Source organism: Cheilinus undulatus, linkage group 4 (genome assembly GCF_018320785.1).
Source record: "Cheilinus undulatus linkage group 4, ASM1832078v1, whole genome shotgun sequence".
NCBI lineage: Eukaryota > Metazoa > Chordata > Actinopteri > Labriformes > Labridae > Cheilinus > Cheilinus undulatus.
Window position 1 is genome coordinate 30,684,331 of NC_054868.1, and position 17,631 is coordinate 30,701,961.

The 17,631-nt window shown below is 37.8% G+C and overlaps 1 protein-coding gene across 1 annotated transcript; it reads left to right on the top strand.

Moving 5' to 3' along the window:
* The first annotated feature begins 13,935 nt into the window (after positions 1 to 13,935).
* Positions 13,936 to 17,384, top strand: fdx2 (ferredoxin 2). Its single transcript, XM_041784294.1, has 5 exons — positions 13,936 to 14,131; positions 14,473 to 14,524; positions 15,741 to 15,847; positions 15,932 to 16,019; positions 16,115 to 17,384. Exons 1-5 carry the CDS (start codon positions 13,942 to 13,944, stop codon positions 16,269 to 16,271), a joined length of 594 nt encoding a protein of 197 aa, XP_041640228.1. The 5' UTR covers positions 13,936 to 13,941; the 3' UTR covers positions 16,272 to 17,384.
* The last annotated feature ends 247 nt before the right edge of the window (positions 17,385 to 17,631 follow it).

Genomic DNA, 17,631 nt, shown 5'->3' on the forward strand with positions numbered 1-17,631 from the left:
AGGATCTCTTCATTCAATCATTGAAAAGAATCTGTTGAACGCCTCTGTTCTGTACCATACAGTGTTATAAGAGCATTGTAAGGTTTATACTGTACTTAGGTAACAACCCCGCATATGGCTTCTTCAGCCTCCTGAGAACTGAGCTTTGTTTTGAATGCATTTTTACTTTCTCCCACGTAATTGGGATCAGTAGGACCTGATAAGTCTGCAAGCTCAGTCTTGTCTTTGAACAGGAATTCGTTTTTACCAAAAATGATATGCAAAAATCTCCCGAAGGTCCTGTAAGCAACTAGGTCACATTTAGAGGATATGATTAGGCTGTGTGTTGGTCAGGTGATCAGTTGTTGTGGGTCCTCAATCAGTAAGGTGTCAGTCACTGAAAATGTATAGTAGGGGCATTTTTGCCCTTTTTTTCCCGATGGACAACAAGGACTTGTTAAGGCAAAGCATCAACAATATTTCCACAGTAAATTTTGAAAAATTGTTGAAAATTCTCTTCTCTAAGTCCACACATGCCATAACATTTCAAAGAGTATCTACTAAAATGTCTGTGGAAATTCTTAAATATAGCTTTAATTCATCCCATTAAAAGTTCCCCTTTTTTTTTCACATATTCCCCGAATGACACAGTGAAACTTTATCATGAAGCCTAAACATCCTAATAATAGTTATCAAAAAGTCCATCAAGCCTATTCACCCATAAATTTCCAGATTCCTCAAAATTTAAAAATACATTCTACAAATATTCTGTGAAACTGACAGAAAATGACCATTAACAGCCCTCAAGTTTCCATGGAGTTTTTTTGAAATTTTCAAAAGACAACCTCCCCCAAATTACCAATGAAATTTCCACATATTTTTAAAGATTTCCCAAATTTACATGAAATTACCGAAAAATTCCAATACAAGAATTTTCAAAACAAAATTTCCAGTTTCCCATGAAAATGCCAAAGAAAACACTTTGAAGTAAAATTTTCCAAAGATTTTTAATGAATCTTACAAATAGATGAAAAATATCTCCACACTCAATGAAAAATGTTTACAAATTGTCACTTCAATTCCCCTCAGTATACCAAAAAAAATCCCCTAAATTTCCATGAAAATTTCTTAGCCAATTCTCCCAGTATTTCAAGCATAGCAGGAATTATTACACTCCCACAGGAAAGCCAAAATGGAATGATCTAATGAGTACATGCAGGGTCTTAGGAGCTTAGAACAGCTTAGAATCTTTTTGACACAAATGTCATAACATAGAAAAGTTCGCTGCGGAAGACCTCTAAACATGGCATCATTTCCATATCATGATGTATGGATAGTATCCGTCAAGTGGCAGTACTTGCGCTCTCCCATCATGCTACTCTCTGCCTTTTTGCATCCATGAATATTAAAAGGGACATATTATGCAAAAATCACTTTTTCTGGCTTTTCTGACATAAATATGTACCCCTGGCCTGTCCACAATCCCCTCAAGTACCAGAAAAATCCATTCCCTTTCCCCCTCTCTTTCTCCACCTTTCAGAAATTGTGTACTAAAACGAGCCGGTCTCAGATTTTACACCTAGTGACCTCACATGGGGCAACAGCACCAGCCCCAGGTTTGGTCGGCCCTCCCCCACTTGGAGGAAAGTTCCACCCTCCTCTACTGATCCTCTCAGCTACAAGCTGAGATGCTAGATAGCCCAGTGGGTTACCCTGCTGATTGCAATTGGGGAGACTGATGATTTGAATCCCAGACAGGTCTTAAATTTTGGATAAAAGTGTCTGTAACATCATGAGTGCTGCATCCATTTCCTGGGAGGGGTGTGGTCAGGGGCGGAGTCAGACAGCTAGTTAACAATTAAAGCCATAGACACAGAAACGGCTCGTTCTGAGCAGGGCTGAAACAGAGGGGTTTATAGACATGCAAAAATCCAATACTGGAGTGTTTTTTCAGCAACAATCTTCACACCATGTTTTGGGGACCTCTGAGAGCAATATAAACTTGTCTTAAAAGGGTAAAATATGTCTCCTTTAAAACTTAGGGCCAGCTCCACTGAATTATAGTGTAGGTTTCTGTGCTTTTTTATCTGTGCAAATGGCAAAGTAGATATCACCTCATCAGCAGGAATCCACACTAGGTAAGCTGAGCAAACTGTGCCCTGTCTCATTTACATGTATATAAATGTGGAGAAGGAGGAAATATTCAAAATTCAGTTCAAAATTGCTCCTCTGACATGCAAATCAGCCTCATTAGCAACTTATCCACAAAGGCCAGAGCTAACTGCCACAGGCAGTAAAAGTGGTGCATTTGACAACAAATGAAACAAGGAATTAAACTGGCACTAATTCATTCTCCCCCTAGTTTCTCCTCTTTTTACCTCAGTCAGTTGTTACTGTGTATACCAAGATAAACCTTTTGTTAACAACAATGACAGACTGGTGCTGTCTAATAAACAGTTGTAGTGTGCAAAATGGTCAGTAATATCCATGTATCTCCATGTCCTCTGAATGGATGTCTCCTTGTAGCGTTTTTCATTTTAATTATAGATCACATGTTTAATCATGTGGTGTGAAGTTTGTAGTCTGTTTTGGTTTGAGCTGCTGCTAATTCTCACAGTAAAATACCAATGGAAAATTAAATTTAACACTATACAAAATGACCTCTTAGCTATAACTGGCCAATGACTAATTTCCAAACATGTATTTTTGTCTGATAATAGTGTTTTATGTGATTTGGTAACAACAGTAAAGCTGCATTTCTCCTTTTTCCAGTCTCTGAATTACATGTCTAAAAATAGTCTAATATACCCACACTTGTACGTTTTGCTGCATGTCTCATTGTGGTTTTAGTAATCTAAGTGCAAAGTCATTGATGTGCCTCTCAGTCTGTGCCAAAACATACACTAAGTGCACTGGGCTGGGAAACTTCTGGGAAAACAACCAACATTTACACCTTGGGAAATTGAATAAAATACAATACATTTATATTGGTTTATATCACTTTTATGTCCACACTTTTATGTGTTGGGACAACAGGGACAAGGACTGTAAACTAGCCATGGCTAGAAGTCTTTTATACATTGCATCTGTTGCACTGTAATTAAATGCAGCAATGCTTTTGTATTGTCCCTGACAAATAAATGGATAAATAAAATAAAGAAATACATTTTGGAGGCCCCTTCATCTTGTTTTGTCCTTGACTGCATCCTTCCTCTGCCCCACCTCTTAGTCCAGATGTGGCCTTAAACAAGCCAAGGGTGGTCCCTGAGGCTTGCCAGGCTTACACTTTGCGTTGCAGTCGCAGACTGGCACCTTTTTAGAAAATCTCGACAGTCTGCATGGAGAAGCAAATCATGAGCTCAGTATCAGATTCAAATGGTGAATAGAATTTACTACTCAAAGTGCTTTTACGCTTCAGCTCACATTTACCCATTCTTATTCTGCTCTTAAAAAATCCCCATCAGTCCTAACTAGTCTAATTCATACACATTCACACACCAATGATGGAGCAATGAGAGTATTTGGAGGTTTAACGTTCTAGTCAAAGACACATTGATGTATGACTGTAGGAGCTGGGATCAGAGCCCCACCTTCAGATTTAGAAACTCTACCACTGACCCACAGCCACCTAAATGTGTTTAATTTGACTGACTGTGTGAGCTGACAACTTACCAGAGGAGAGATCTTTAGGATCCTCACGATGCCTAAACAGCATATCAAAAATAACAGCACCAAGCTGACCTACTGTTTTTGGTTCGGCCTTTTGTTCTGTGCGCCACAGAAAGAAGGTGTTCTCATTTGCTTCTGCAGTACAAACAATAAAAAATTGAAAGATTAGTTACTAATAGAGGACAAAGACAGGAATAATGGGGGCATGATTCAAAAATTGTCATCAAATTCTCTTTTTTACAAATGCACTGTACTTCCAAAATTCCCCACTTCCCATTAGGTTTATGAATCTTATCTATCCTATTCCTTCCACAAGAAAAAAGTCTGCTTGAGCTGATTTTTGATTACAATAGGCAACATTTACAGCCAGTGCCTGGTGGGGTTTATGCATTTTCATGTTGACAGTGACTCTGCTTCATTTTGTTCACTAAAACTCTCAGTTGTCTCTATTTGTTTTCTGCTGTTGTGATTTTACTATAGATGCATGCATGTTGTAAACTGTAACCTGATAGCCATCCAGACACACAAATAAAGTTAACTTTACTTGATAGTCGTGTGTGTACCTATTATTAGGTTTTTATCAAGTAATGTTGGGTGAGGAAAACCGTTTAACTGTTGTTTCAAGGAAAGTCAGCCTAAAGTAAGCAAGTAACATCTTAAGGCTGGGCTGCTGGTTCACTGATTCACACCACTGTCCAGAAGGTGCTGTAACCAGGTCAAACCAACACTCAAACAGGCAGAAAAAAAGAAGAAAGTTTGACTGTGCTGTAAACAGAAGTGAGAACAACACAAAATGTTTCAAACCTTTGTGCAGCTATTGATGTTTTTGAAGTTTAGGCCGAGGTATTAAGTGGCCTAAAACTGCATATTTGCTCTGATTGTTAGAAGTCTGCAGCTTTGTGTTTTTTTGCAAATGCTAAAAAAAAAAAAATGTCTACATCTTTGCACAGATGTGGACAGAGCATGACAGACTTCTGTTTTCCTTCTGTGGCTGTTTAAGACAGAGATGACAAACCTTGTATCCAATTACATTAACTTGTACTCAAAAATCTACACAGCTGTCCTGCACTGCAAGACCAAACCGTTACAAAAAAATTGGATGTGTAAACTTTAACATCCAAAATACCTATTTCAGCTCTATTTTTCTGTGTCGAGTTACTAACTGAGTCAGTCCCTCCTGTAAGGACCAACCTAAATATAAGGACCATGAACTGAACTCTGAGGAAGTGTACTTTCTGGATCAACTGCACCTTTGAGTCTTTCACTGTAATTCCGAACAGTAAAGGTTTTTGAAAAAAAGTGCTCAATCAATGTAAGTATTTTTGTAATTGTATAAGGTTAATTGACAAACATCCCTTAATGTGCAGAGTTTTCCCAGAATGCCTTATGGCATCAGACTCTTTGCAATATGAGTGAAGTTACTAACTGAGCTAGAGAAGAACCTATGAGGAGCATCCACAATCTACAATGGATGATATACTGATCATGAAGTGAGAGGACTTCCTGGTACAGTGTGAATCTTTCAGTTAGTGTCACTTGTAGTCACTTAAATTGTCTTTCTTTGAGTGGAATTAATGTTCCAGAGTAAAGACAAGAGAAACTTGGAGTGGATGAATAACATAAAGCTTTAAGAAAACTTCTTAAACATGTTGGTTTGAGTTAGATTTAAACAGAAATTTTAAGTGTAGGAAAGTTTCTACAGTGTAGTTAAACTTAAGTTAACCAACATAAATGTACAGGTAAAACTGAGTTGATAATTTAAAAAAAGCTAAGTACCTGCTACAAGCAGTTGATTTTGTTTGAAATAGCCCACTAGTATGAAACGGGTATTACTTGTACTCTTCTAAGTCATTTGTATATCTTACTTACTTTATCAAGTGTTAATTACAAAGTATTTTAGGTTACTCAAATGCAAGTGCAAGAGACAATCTCCTGTGCTGCCTTTGTGAAGGAAAATACTGGAAAATATCAGGTCTTTAATTCCCTGAAACGATCCAGAAAATGTGTAAATGAGACTCAAGAGTGACAGCTTACCTAGCTGTGCCGGGCAGGTCTTATCTTTAATAAACATGCTGCATCCAAAATCGATCATGCGGACTCGAGGGTCTTCAGAGCCAAACTCTATGAGGATGTTGTCTGTTTTTATGTCTGCATGGAAAACCCCCCTAGAATGGAGCTCTATGCCAGCATCCACCAGCTGTTTTGCAATGAGCTATGGGAGAAACACACAGGTATAAAGAGTGAGTGACAGCGTGTGCACAGATGGATAAGAATTCTTGAATTGTAATTCAACTTACTTTTGCCTCCTCCTCTGTTATGGCTGACTCCCGAGCACCTACATACTTGAACAGATCACAGCAGGGGACCGGTCTCTCCATGACCAGGATCAAATTCCTCTCATCATCATACCAGTCCAGCAGGGCCACGACTGGACTGGTTTTAGATGCTGCTGGATTGGCCTTACACAGCAGTGCCACTTCCAAAGGAACCTCCTTTATTTCCCCGTCAACAAGCTTTATCAATAAAATGAGAGAAATAATTAAAGCTTCTTGGCCACACTTTAAAAAGTAAACTGCAGTTTAAGAATGGATGGGGAAAAATGAAAAATCGTTTTGTTCTAAACATTAAAAAAAAGCAGAGAAACAAGCATCATATCATAAAAATGATATTAAGTATTTTGGCATAAAGAAGAACACGATACAGTAAAAAGTATTCACCTCTTGGATGTTTTACCCTTTGATTGATTTTATAAATCAATTATGGTTACCCGGGTTCTTTACCAGTCAGAGCTTTGTGGGAGAGTGGCAAAAATACAGCCACTATTGATGAAAACTCAAAGTAAATCTCTACTGGAGTTCACCAAAAGCCAGGTGGGAGACTTCATGGTCAAGTGAGAGAGTTTTTTTAGACAGAATATATATATTTATATTTTTATACATCATGATTGATTTATAAAATCAATGAACGGGTAAAACTTCCAAAGGGTGAATACTTTTTATGGACACTGTATCACTTACCAGCTGTGCGTAGTCCGTGACTGAATGTGATACGTATTTTATTGCCACCTACAGAAAATAAAAGACAGACATTTGGTTAGCTTGTGATATGAACAGAAAGGAGACATGAAAAACCCCAACCTTTATCCATCTCCGGTGGCTCTCAGTTCCCCCTCACTTACAACTCCCTTCATGCCCTTGCCCCTCAGTACCTCTCTGACCTTCTTCACCCATACACCCGACCAGGAGCCCCCGGTCCTCAGACAATGGCCTTCTCACAGTTCCCACCTCCAAACTCTGTACCTATGGAGCCTTCAGGACTACAGCCCCCACCCTCAGGAACACCCTCTCTGAACTATGAGGTGCTCCATCTTTGGACATGTTAGAAAAACTCCTCAAGCATTCACTACAGCCTCTCCAAAATCTGCCCCCCACCCAGACTTTAAACATAGTGTTTGTCTTTTGTGTTGTATCTTTTGTAAAGCAACCTTGGGTCCCATAAAAGGTGCTATATAAATCCAAGCTATTATCAATATTATGTGTGTTTGTGGAACATCTCTGAAACTTACCGGAAGGTTGTCTTCTCTTCGGTAGCCAGCATAGACCAACCCGAAGGCTCCTCCCCCAAGCAGGTTCTCTGTCCTGTACTTGGTCTCAAACATGGCTACAGAAACAAAATACAAGCAAAAACAGGTTTGAACTTGAATTTATTTATTTGATAGGGACAATGCAGTTTAACATAGTTTCATAACAGAGCAGGAATCTGAGACATCTGAGAGTTTATAGCAATTGCTAATTTCCAACTCTTGTCCCTAGCTGGGCCGTTAAAAATGCTTTTGGTTGTACATTATTACCAAAAAAAGCATCATTTATCAGACACACAATCATATTTATATCATAGTTGTTAAATAATAACAAAAAATAATGATTATAAATGTAAATATACCCTTATCTCCAGATATGGTCAGCCTATCAGAAAAACAGCCACATGAGCTGTTGATGTGGCCCTCAGCAGAATCAGAGGACTCTCTTCTACGTTTGCTGGGCCCCTCTTCAGGCTCAGCCGTGAGACTCTTCCTCTTTCGGCTGACGTTTCTGTTCAAACCTGAGAACAGAAAAACATTGGGAGGTGAGGAAAGGCTTCTTTAAAATGGGCTTAATTTTATAAAATATCTTGTAGCATGACTCTCGGTCATTCTCTTATTTTAGTAATCAATGATAAAACACTTCTCAACATACTGTTGAAGATGGACGAACAGGTGCTTATTCTATCATGACTACTGGACCCGTCGCTAGAAGAACACTCAGTGACAGAGCGGGTGGAACTGGTCCTGCTTTGTGTCCTCGAAAGTCCTCTTCTCTGCACCGCATAGATGAGAGGGTCAGTGTAGCACCCTGCAGAAAACAGAAGTAAAATAATTATGAGGATGCATTTCACTTGATAAAAAAAAACTGTTGGTTTAATTGACTACAACTTTAACTAAGACTGCTGCCTTTTTTCCATTTTGGAGATGGGACTTAGAGCAACTAAAAGTAAGTCGTGGACAAAAAATACTCAAAAAGTAAGCTTAATTGATGAAAAGAAAGTTTCATTTTTGTAAGGGAGACTAAATAGAGACTAAACTGTTATTGCTAGACTGTTGAATATTTGTGATATTTCTCCACTTTTCATTTAAGGTTTGTCAGTATCTTCATCAGTATGTTTAAATCAATTAAAATATTGATTTTGCATTTTGAGTGTTTTACATTTATACTAATTTAGCTGATTGAACTACTTAAAAGGAAATAAATGCTTTGATTTAAAATAAAGACTAAAAGCAAGGATTTTTATTGACTAAAACTGGACTAAAATGTTTTAAATATAGGTTAAAATGACTTAAAGTAAAGACCAGGATCAAAATCAAGATATCTGGCAAAATTAACACCAGTTATCCTGTTCTACCAGCCCACAGCAGAGTAGATTAAAACACGTGTAATGTATGCAATGCAAACTCCCTTAAAGATAACATTTCTAAAATCATTAAAAAATATACTCTTTAAGATCAACTAGTGCTGCTCTGTTTGTCTAATTGCAATGTCAGGCTTTGCAATTACACAATCACATAAAAGGCTTCAGTTATTTATTGATCAAGTACATGAAATGTTTAAAAAAAAATCATGTAGAAAAACAATTAAGTTTACAAAAGTGCCACTACTGCACATTGTAGAAGTATCCTTAATATGAAAAAAGGACCAACTTTAACTCTGTGGAAAATGTTATGGAAGCAATACAGTTAAGAATTCTGTTTTTACCTTTTTTCAAATGCTAATTAATACTTTCATGTTTTAATTTTGTGTCAAATCTTTGCAATTGGAATTTTCTTTTAAAATCATGAAAAAGTTACAACTTACTCAGTTTTTTACTGGCGGCTGAACGCCGAGCAGTACTTCTTGGTTTCCAAGATTTGTACCACATGTTGACCAACAAATGATACTTTCCAAAATGCAAATGCAATGAAATTCAAACTCGCCCTCACAACTGTCAAAGTTGTTACCCGATGAGCCAACGAGTAAGAATGAGAAATATTGGCAATTTCAATGTTTAAGCTCTGTTCTTCGGAACGCTTTATGACATCATCGAGGTTCTATAGAAGGTTCTAGAACATGGAGTCCATTCTACACTCTAATGTGGTGATCACATGGTGATAAATGGGCCATTAAATTCAGACAAAATAGACAATATCCAGTGTATTCATGTATTAAATTACAGTGTTTTTACTTCTAGCAATCCAGCAAAAGTTAGAAAAGTCCGTAATGTTAATCTGGTGCGAATATCAAGAAACACACTCTCAAGTGTTCAACAAGCTTTAACCACAATGTTGTTGCCATGGCGCCACCATAGACCCCAATAAACATGGATGTAGTTTCGCTGATGTCACACATCTGTGTCTAGAAGCACTATGAAGCCCAACAATGGCAATAGCGGTGCAGTCATGACGTAACTTTGTAGGTAAAACATGGAAGTTAGCATCGTTGGGTTTCCTTGGTAGTGAGCCTATGGGATTTTTCAATGGGTTTTTGGATCATTGCTGAAAATAAGACCTGTATCCAATTAAAGTTTATGAAACTTAAATGTTTCATTCATAAAGATAATCTTCATAAATTGATAAGATAAGGATTTTATCTGGTTTTGTTAATATAACTGATGAAACTAAAAAGCAAATGTCATGCTATATTGAGCTACAACACCGTCAACTGAATTTAACGTCATCATCCGCGGTTACAAGTGAGCAGCAGGCTCAGATGCCACGCTTGGAGTGATGACATATATGGTCCTGACAAACGCTGTAGTCCAGATAGCTGCTCTTTTGCAACCGCCTTTATTAAGATGTGAAAAGATACACAATTTAAAGGGGAGGCACGTTTCAGATGTATTTTATGTTAACATTAAACTCTCTTGAGCTTGTGTTCACCACAGACCTTATTTTAGGCATTTAACTGAAAAATCCCATACACCAAGGCTATTTAATTACAAATTCAACTGGGCTGAATTTTAAAATCAAGAAATGTAGCTGGGTCAGACATGTTTGGTGCCCAGTAAGCAGCTGGCAATGTCAAATTTCAAATACAGATCAATTTGATGAAAAATATGAACTTTTTATTCAAAGTCTCCCTTTTAAATTTGGTAACATGACAAAATCACAACAACAAAGCTGTATTTGAACATAACCTGATGTAGAAGAAAGGTTTTTTTTTCACTTGAATAAAAATTAAATGAACAACATGAAAAAATAAAATGAAATTCTGTAAATAATTTTGGTCACATCTTACCCAGGCATATCTTAAAGTGCATAAAACTAAACTTGCACAGTTGTAGCTACAGTTGATAAGGACATGTTTTATACTTGGTATCTAGGGGCTACTTCTGTCTGCATTGCTAGCCTTGTTCAAACCAACACAGTGTATTGTAGGTAGCCTGTTGCTAGGCTACGCGGAGTGTTGCCTTGATGGTCTGAAATACCGTGGGAAGTTACGAAAAATTGCTAAACAAGTAGCCCTCTGCATCTGTGGCATGACCACAGGCTGGACTAGAACTGCACAATTGAGGAAAATAATCTAATTGATAGTTTTTTTACCCAATAATTATATTGCGATTTAATATGCCATTATTTCCTATGTTCCTCATCCCATGTATTTTCCAACAAAAACAAACAATAACTATTCTTATCAATAGCAACACAACATTAGAACAAACTAGGGCAGAACAAGTTTGAAAAATATCTAATTGTAATTATTTTAACTTATTTTTCCAATTGGATATGAACTGTTGTAACAAAGGGAATGAAAATTGTATATAATTCTTATATTTAACAAGAAAAAACAAAAAAATGAAGAAAATATGATTTATTTTACACTATACCAAAAATATGCCACTAGAATAATTGCATGATGTGTAATGCATAACGTCTCTGCTGCAAAAAAGGTTTTAAATTAGTATTTTAACACAAATATCAGGTTAAAGAAAGAATGCATCTTCTGCTATTGGGCTCGAGAAATCATGAGCCCACATATTCGCCCCGCCCACATGAAACCCATCATTTAGACTTAATAAAATCTCGAGTCTGTACGACTTGATTTTGAGCGTCCGAAGGGTGAGCGGTGTGGTGAGGTAAAATAACCCAAAGTACGGATGAGTTTTCTTGAAGGTGCAACATTAAGTCCGACGGTACCGGCCCATATGGGGCTACGTGATGTTTGCTAGTGTTTCGTGCAGCCGCTTCGACCAGCTGTTATTGTTTAGGAGGGGGGCGGGGTGAGTGAGGGACAAGTTGTGCCCCGCTTTAGTGTTCCCTGGGGACATATTCCTCAGGTATACGTTTCTCTTTCTAAAAAAACACAGTATTTCAATCAAATTTATTCAATTTCCACGATTTCCACATTAAATTGTAAATTAAATTTTTATTGGCCAATTCCACGATTCTGTTACAACAATATATTAATAATACATTTTTAAGACTTTTAAATATCGTATTTAAGACATTTTATGAGATTTTAAGAAAATTTTAGACATTTTAAGGCCTTAAATTCAAATTATTGGATTTTAGACATTTTTAAGACCCCGCAGATACCCTGTATAAATAAAAATATAAAAATCATGTGGTGGTTAGAGGCATACCTGAAGCTGATGAACTTCTTTACATCCTTCACAAGGGCTTGTCAAGGATTATGGCTGTGAGTGCCTGATGTGCTGCAGAACCTGTGGCATCATCATATCTATTTGAGTAAATGCCTGCATTCACTTGCATCAACAGAAAGACCCAACGCATGATGGGATACCTTATTAGATCCAAGGCTTTTCCTGACTGCCATCATCTATGGGTTCATGCGCACAGCTACTATTAGCCCACGCTTGTTGGTTTCAAACATGATGTAGCACAGCTCTCCACACCATCTGAAAAATATTAAAAAGAAAATATACATCACATATAGAAACCCCCATATGGACAGATACATTTATGTCAATGCATGCTGACTACAATCAAAGTCTGTTTAGCTGCAATCTATCTACTCTGTAGTAGCATCAAACTGAATTTGAGAGTGCAGCAAATTTTTGACCAGTAATGTGGAGGCAGGGGTGGTGGAGCTGAAGCTTTACCAGCAGCAGTGTGGTGTGAAAAGCACTGATGAAGCAAGGATTAGTGAGAAGAACATTGTATCTAAAAAGTGTGCCATGTTGGGATAATGTGCTGTGATTGGCTGTAAGAGCTGTGTGGTTATAACTAAAATCAGCTGGCCATCATGTCATCATCTCTGGCACTGTTTTTAACTGGTTTAAATCTTATCTCTGTGATAGAAATTTTTATTTGAACCTTGGGGATCACTTATCCAAATTTTATGACATGAAGTGTGGAGTTCCCCAAGGCTCAATTTTAGGCCCTGCTCTTTTTAATATTTATATGTTACCTTTAGGGAATGTCATCAGGGGGCACGGCATCAATTTCCACAGCTATGCTGATGACACTCCACTTTATGTTGCCTGATGACACAGGGCCACTTGATGCCCTTTTTAACTGTATTTTAGACATTAAATCATGGATGGCAGAGAACTTTCTACAGCTCAACCAGGACAAAACTCAGGTTTTAGTCATTGGTGCAGGGGACAAGAGAGAGAAATTGGTCAGCAAACCCAAGCACTATCTTTTAATCCATGTGAGCAGGCAAAAAATGTAGGTGTTTTATTTGATTCAGATTTTGGGGGGGATTAGGAGGTCAGGCATTGTGGGTTTGGGTCATACCCCTTTTATCTTCCTTTAATTCATCTGTCTGTGTGTAAAGCACTTTGTGCTACATTTTCTTGTATGAAAAGTGCTATATAAATAAAGTTTGATTGATTGATTGATGTGTGAAATATGTGCCCACAAAATAAACCTCCAGTTGACCTGAAGAGTCCATTCTGCCATCTCCCACCGGCACTGCGTAAGACAGCACATGAGTAAATATGTTGGATTATAATACTAATACTGATTATTAACAGCATTTCGCAGTCATTTTTGAAATTTTACTTTAAAAACTAAAACATTTGTTATGTCTCATTATATTTACTTACAAAGATCAGCTTTTTCTAACAGATTAAAAAAACAAAAAACTCAATCATACCACAAATGAAGAAAAGGATCGAATTCTTCATCAGAGGTGTCCTCATCTTCTCAAACGCCCTTTTGAGCAAGATCCTCCATTTCAACTGCACATAAACACAAACACTGGAGTCTGAAAATACATGTAAGTGAATAACTACAAAAAGACACAAGTGATCAGCTACAGCTACTTAGGCACATTAACACAACATTATCAATTAGGTTGATTCTTCTCATCTTTGTCACCTTTTAGTTCTTTAAAAAAAAAAATATTAATATGGTCATTTTGTGACCTGGGTAAAGGGAACTTGAAATAAGTGTGATGAGATATTTTAGACCGGAAATCATTTACTGAGATAGTGTTGGAGTTTTTGCTGTAATGCTAACGTGCAAATGCATAAATGCTATTCATGAAACATACAATTAGAAACAGTTACTTTTGGAAAAGGTGACGTACCGGACGACTTTAACTTTCCTGTCATACTTTCAAATGTTTTCACTGAACACTTGTGCTATTGGCCACTGTAAAAAAACAACACTTCATGTTTCTTCTGGTAACGTCTCTGCCCTCTGTGCAGTAAATGAGGCAACAGCGTCCTCTGCTGTAAGTATACGTCACAGTAGATACGGTACAACGCCACCTTTTTCCCATTGGTCAATGTTGCCCGCGTGACCAAAACACGATGATGGCGGCCTCTGTTGCAGCCCGGTCGAGCATGGGGCTGACTTTGAGACTTTCTCGAGTTATTCCGGACTGTAGTACCTGTCCTTTCTATAAGTTAAAAAGCTGTGTGGGCAGCGTGGCTAGTTTACAGAGAAGGGGCTCATTTGATAACTTCAAGACGATAAATCGACATTTACAAACCACGATAGGTGAGTGGTACAGTTTGCTAGCAGGCTTAGCCTCTGTCGGTATGATAAACACCATCGCGACTGTGTTTTTATAATACTTCTGATTGAGGCTTAAAGAAGTTTACTTTGTATTTAACATGCGTTCGGCTGTGTTGATGCCAATCAAACCTATTCTGTAGTGGGCTAAAGGATATCAGCAGCTAATAAGTCTAAAGTTCGCTCAATAACACTTGTGTAACTTCGATCCAAAATCCTAGATTGGCTTATGGGACTTGCAACAAGTATCCGGTCCGGAGGAGCAGATGTCCCAATTCAAAGGAGAAACACTTGTACTTATGTTGTTCATGCTTTGTTTTCTAAAGGTCTTTATCACAGTGAGGAGGGGAGCTCCAATGCAGAAGACCCGGGGGATGTGTGAGTTTACAAAGAGCTTTTTGTAAAAAAATTTAAGTGTTAAAGCTCATCTATGTACTTATTGAAAGTTGCTATATAAACACATCTACCAAATGTTAAAAATGTTCAGCCCAAGTCAGTGGAGGATGCATCCAGTCTTTAGGGAACATGGGCCAGATTTGTGCTCAGTCATGCTGAAACGGCGTTTATTCACACAATAACCTTGGTAAACATGGACTGCACAAATCATGAAAAAAATAACATTTGTAGATTCATACTTCAAATTAACAAAGCATATGGATAACTATACAGAATTAGGAGAATACATTTTATAATTATGCCTTAATTGTTTGGGGGCGGGGGTAAAAAGGGAACTATTGGTGTGTCTGTATGACATAAAAAAAACAAGACCTTTAGAGAATGGAAAGATTGTTTCTTTGTTTCTATTTTATATGCTGGTCATCTCTTCTATTGGCTCATTGTCAGGTGAGGCTGTAAAAGCATGCTGCAGGAACAGCCCTTTTAACATGAATTCCTGTGCAAAGGCTCATGTTGAGTTGTGTGATAGAGAAGTATTAGAAATTTAAACAAGGAATGATGTTTTTTTTTTCTTGTCAGAAATCAATTACATACTGTAGGTACAAGGTCAGGAAGGACATTACTTCTCCTACTTTGTCCACGGGGGAGTAAATTGACACAAATCAAGGTTCCTCAAAGGAGCTTAAATGTGACACATTAATGAAATAGATGTATAAATTAAGTTTTCCAAAGAAACTGTATAGTTCTTGTTTTAACTTTAACTACAGTGTTGCCTTGGCATTTATTATCACATTCAGATCTAAAGTTCTATTTGAAGGAGATCTGGCCAATGCTGTCCTCCTCTTGACATGTCAAGAAGAGTTCATAGCTGTTTGTTTTGGTTTTTTTTTCTTCTTCTTCTAAGAAGAAAAGACTGCTAGCATCACATAGAGCACTTCAATTCACTCTCTTTGACCGGCCCCCCACCCAGCCCTAACACTGATTAGCAGCAGTACTCAGTTTGACAGATATTAATTATTTTGACAAGATTGCTGAAGTTTTATCTTCACCACCATGAAGTAATATTAAAGATGTAAAGCACAGAAAAAAAGTCACAAAAGAGTACCTGAACAGGTGCTTCAAATGCTGGCAACATAAAAACAAAATGAATTTGTTAGTATGGGGTACTGGTCTAAATTCTCATTTAACTACTTTTTAGGGTAAATGTTGTGTACATAGATCGGTCCGGCAAAAGGATACCAGTCAAGGCCAAAGTGGGAGATAATGTCCTATATCTGGCTCACAAGCATGGAATAGAGCTAGAAGGTGAGCATTCATATAAACATTTGATTTATTTATGATGATAGAAATGTTTGTTTCATTCATCGGCTGTGTTTGTCTTTTATTTAGGAGCCTGTGAGGCATCACTGGCCTGCTCAACATGTCAGGTCTATGTGAGCACGGACCATTATGACAAACTGCCAGAACCCGAGGAGAGGTAGATTTGCTGCAGTGTTTTCACCATAACATTTGAACCTCAACATACATGAGCTGAGACAGCTGAAAGGGTTATCATGTGTGTTTGTGTTGCAGGGAGGATGACATGCTAGACATGGCTCCTATGCTTCAGGAAAACTCCCGGCTGGGATGCCAGATCTTTCTCACTTCAGAGCTGGAGGGCATGGAGCTCACCCTGCCCAAAGTCACCAGGAACTTCTACGTGGACGGCCATGTTCCCAAACCTCACTGAGAAGAGGCACTGATGAGACTTGCAGGGTAGCACTGCAAAGTGGACACAATTTGTGCTGGTTTAGTAAAGGGGCGACAATGAAGAGATTCACGGCTACGATAGAAGAGTCTGTAGCAACTTCCAAGGCACCTTGCAAAGTGAAAAATCCACAGTAAACCAGTGACAGCATCAGCCTATGGATGAGATCAGACAGAGATGGACTTTATAGGAGTCTCACTGAAGGTGAAACTAATGGTCACTTCCAAAGAAATGTGGAATTATGACTGACCACGTATTTATTAATGTGGAGGGTTTTCAGGCCGGCACTGACACTATACAAAATCAGAAGCTGCTCTTTTTAATATTCCACGCCATTTTACAAACACTGTTTCACACATTGCAGAGCAAGTTTTTACAAAGTTTGTCTTTGTCTGTGTTTAATAGAACATTCCTTGGTAAAGCTCAAATACGCACAATTATTATGAGATGGTGTTAATTCTGTTTCTCTTGGTCCATCATTGTCACCCTGATTCACTCACCAGATACGGTTGGATAGCATTTACTTTGGTTTTAAGTACCAAATTCACCTGTAGGTGTTGTGGTGATTACTCAGTATGAACCAGCTATACCTGTGTGAAAATCTTGAACTAAAGCCAGCCACAGAAGAAGCAGCCATATTTAAATGGAAAAAAAAAGTTTTCTTGACACACAAGGACAGAATTTTAAGTATAATAAATCCTCTTTTAAACTGTTGAAACTTGCATTTCACCATAAACATTTCAAAACATAGCCAGGTGTGTTGAACATTTAAGGGGGGATGCTTTTTAAAACTCCTCCCAGTGATTAAGGCATGATTGGCTGATGTGGTTCAGGTGTGCCTTAATCCTGATCAGGTGAAGAGGAGGTGGAGGTGGTTGGCTAAATGTTATCCAGTGTGTCAAAATTCTTAGGTTACAGCCTGTGAAGGACCCAGTTTAGCCTGCATTAGACCGCTTAATCAGATTTGAGGACTTAACCACCATCTACTTTGTACTTAAATCTACTGTACTTGTTGAAAAACATTTAAGCCAGTTGTGTGTCATGTGTAAGAAATATGTATTTAAAGCTGTGCAATAAAATCAATTTTAAGGTTTACTTTTGCACATTCACTTTTTCTTGAACTGTAAATATTTAATGCCAGTCCTAAAAATAAAAGTCATTGTTTTATCACTATTAAATTAGAAAACCAACCAAATATAGCTCACTTTAACTATCAGGGTTCATACTGGTCATAGCTCTACCATCACTGTGTTTTAGCAACAAGGCCTTACAAACAGCTACCAAGTCAGGCCGGTATTAGGAGGTCGTTGTTTTGCCCCTTAACAAAGAAAGAGTAATCTAC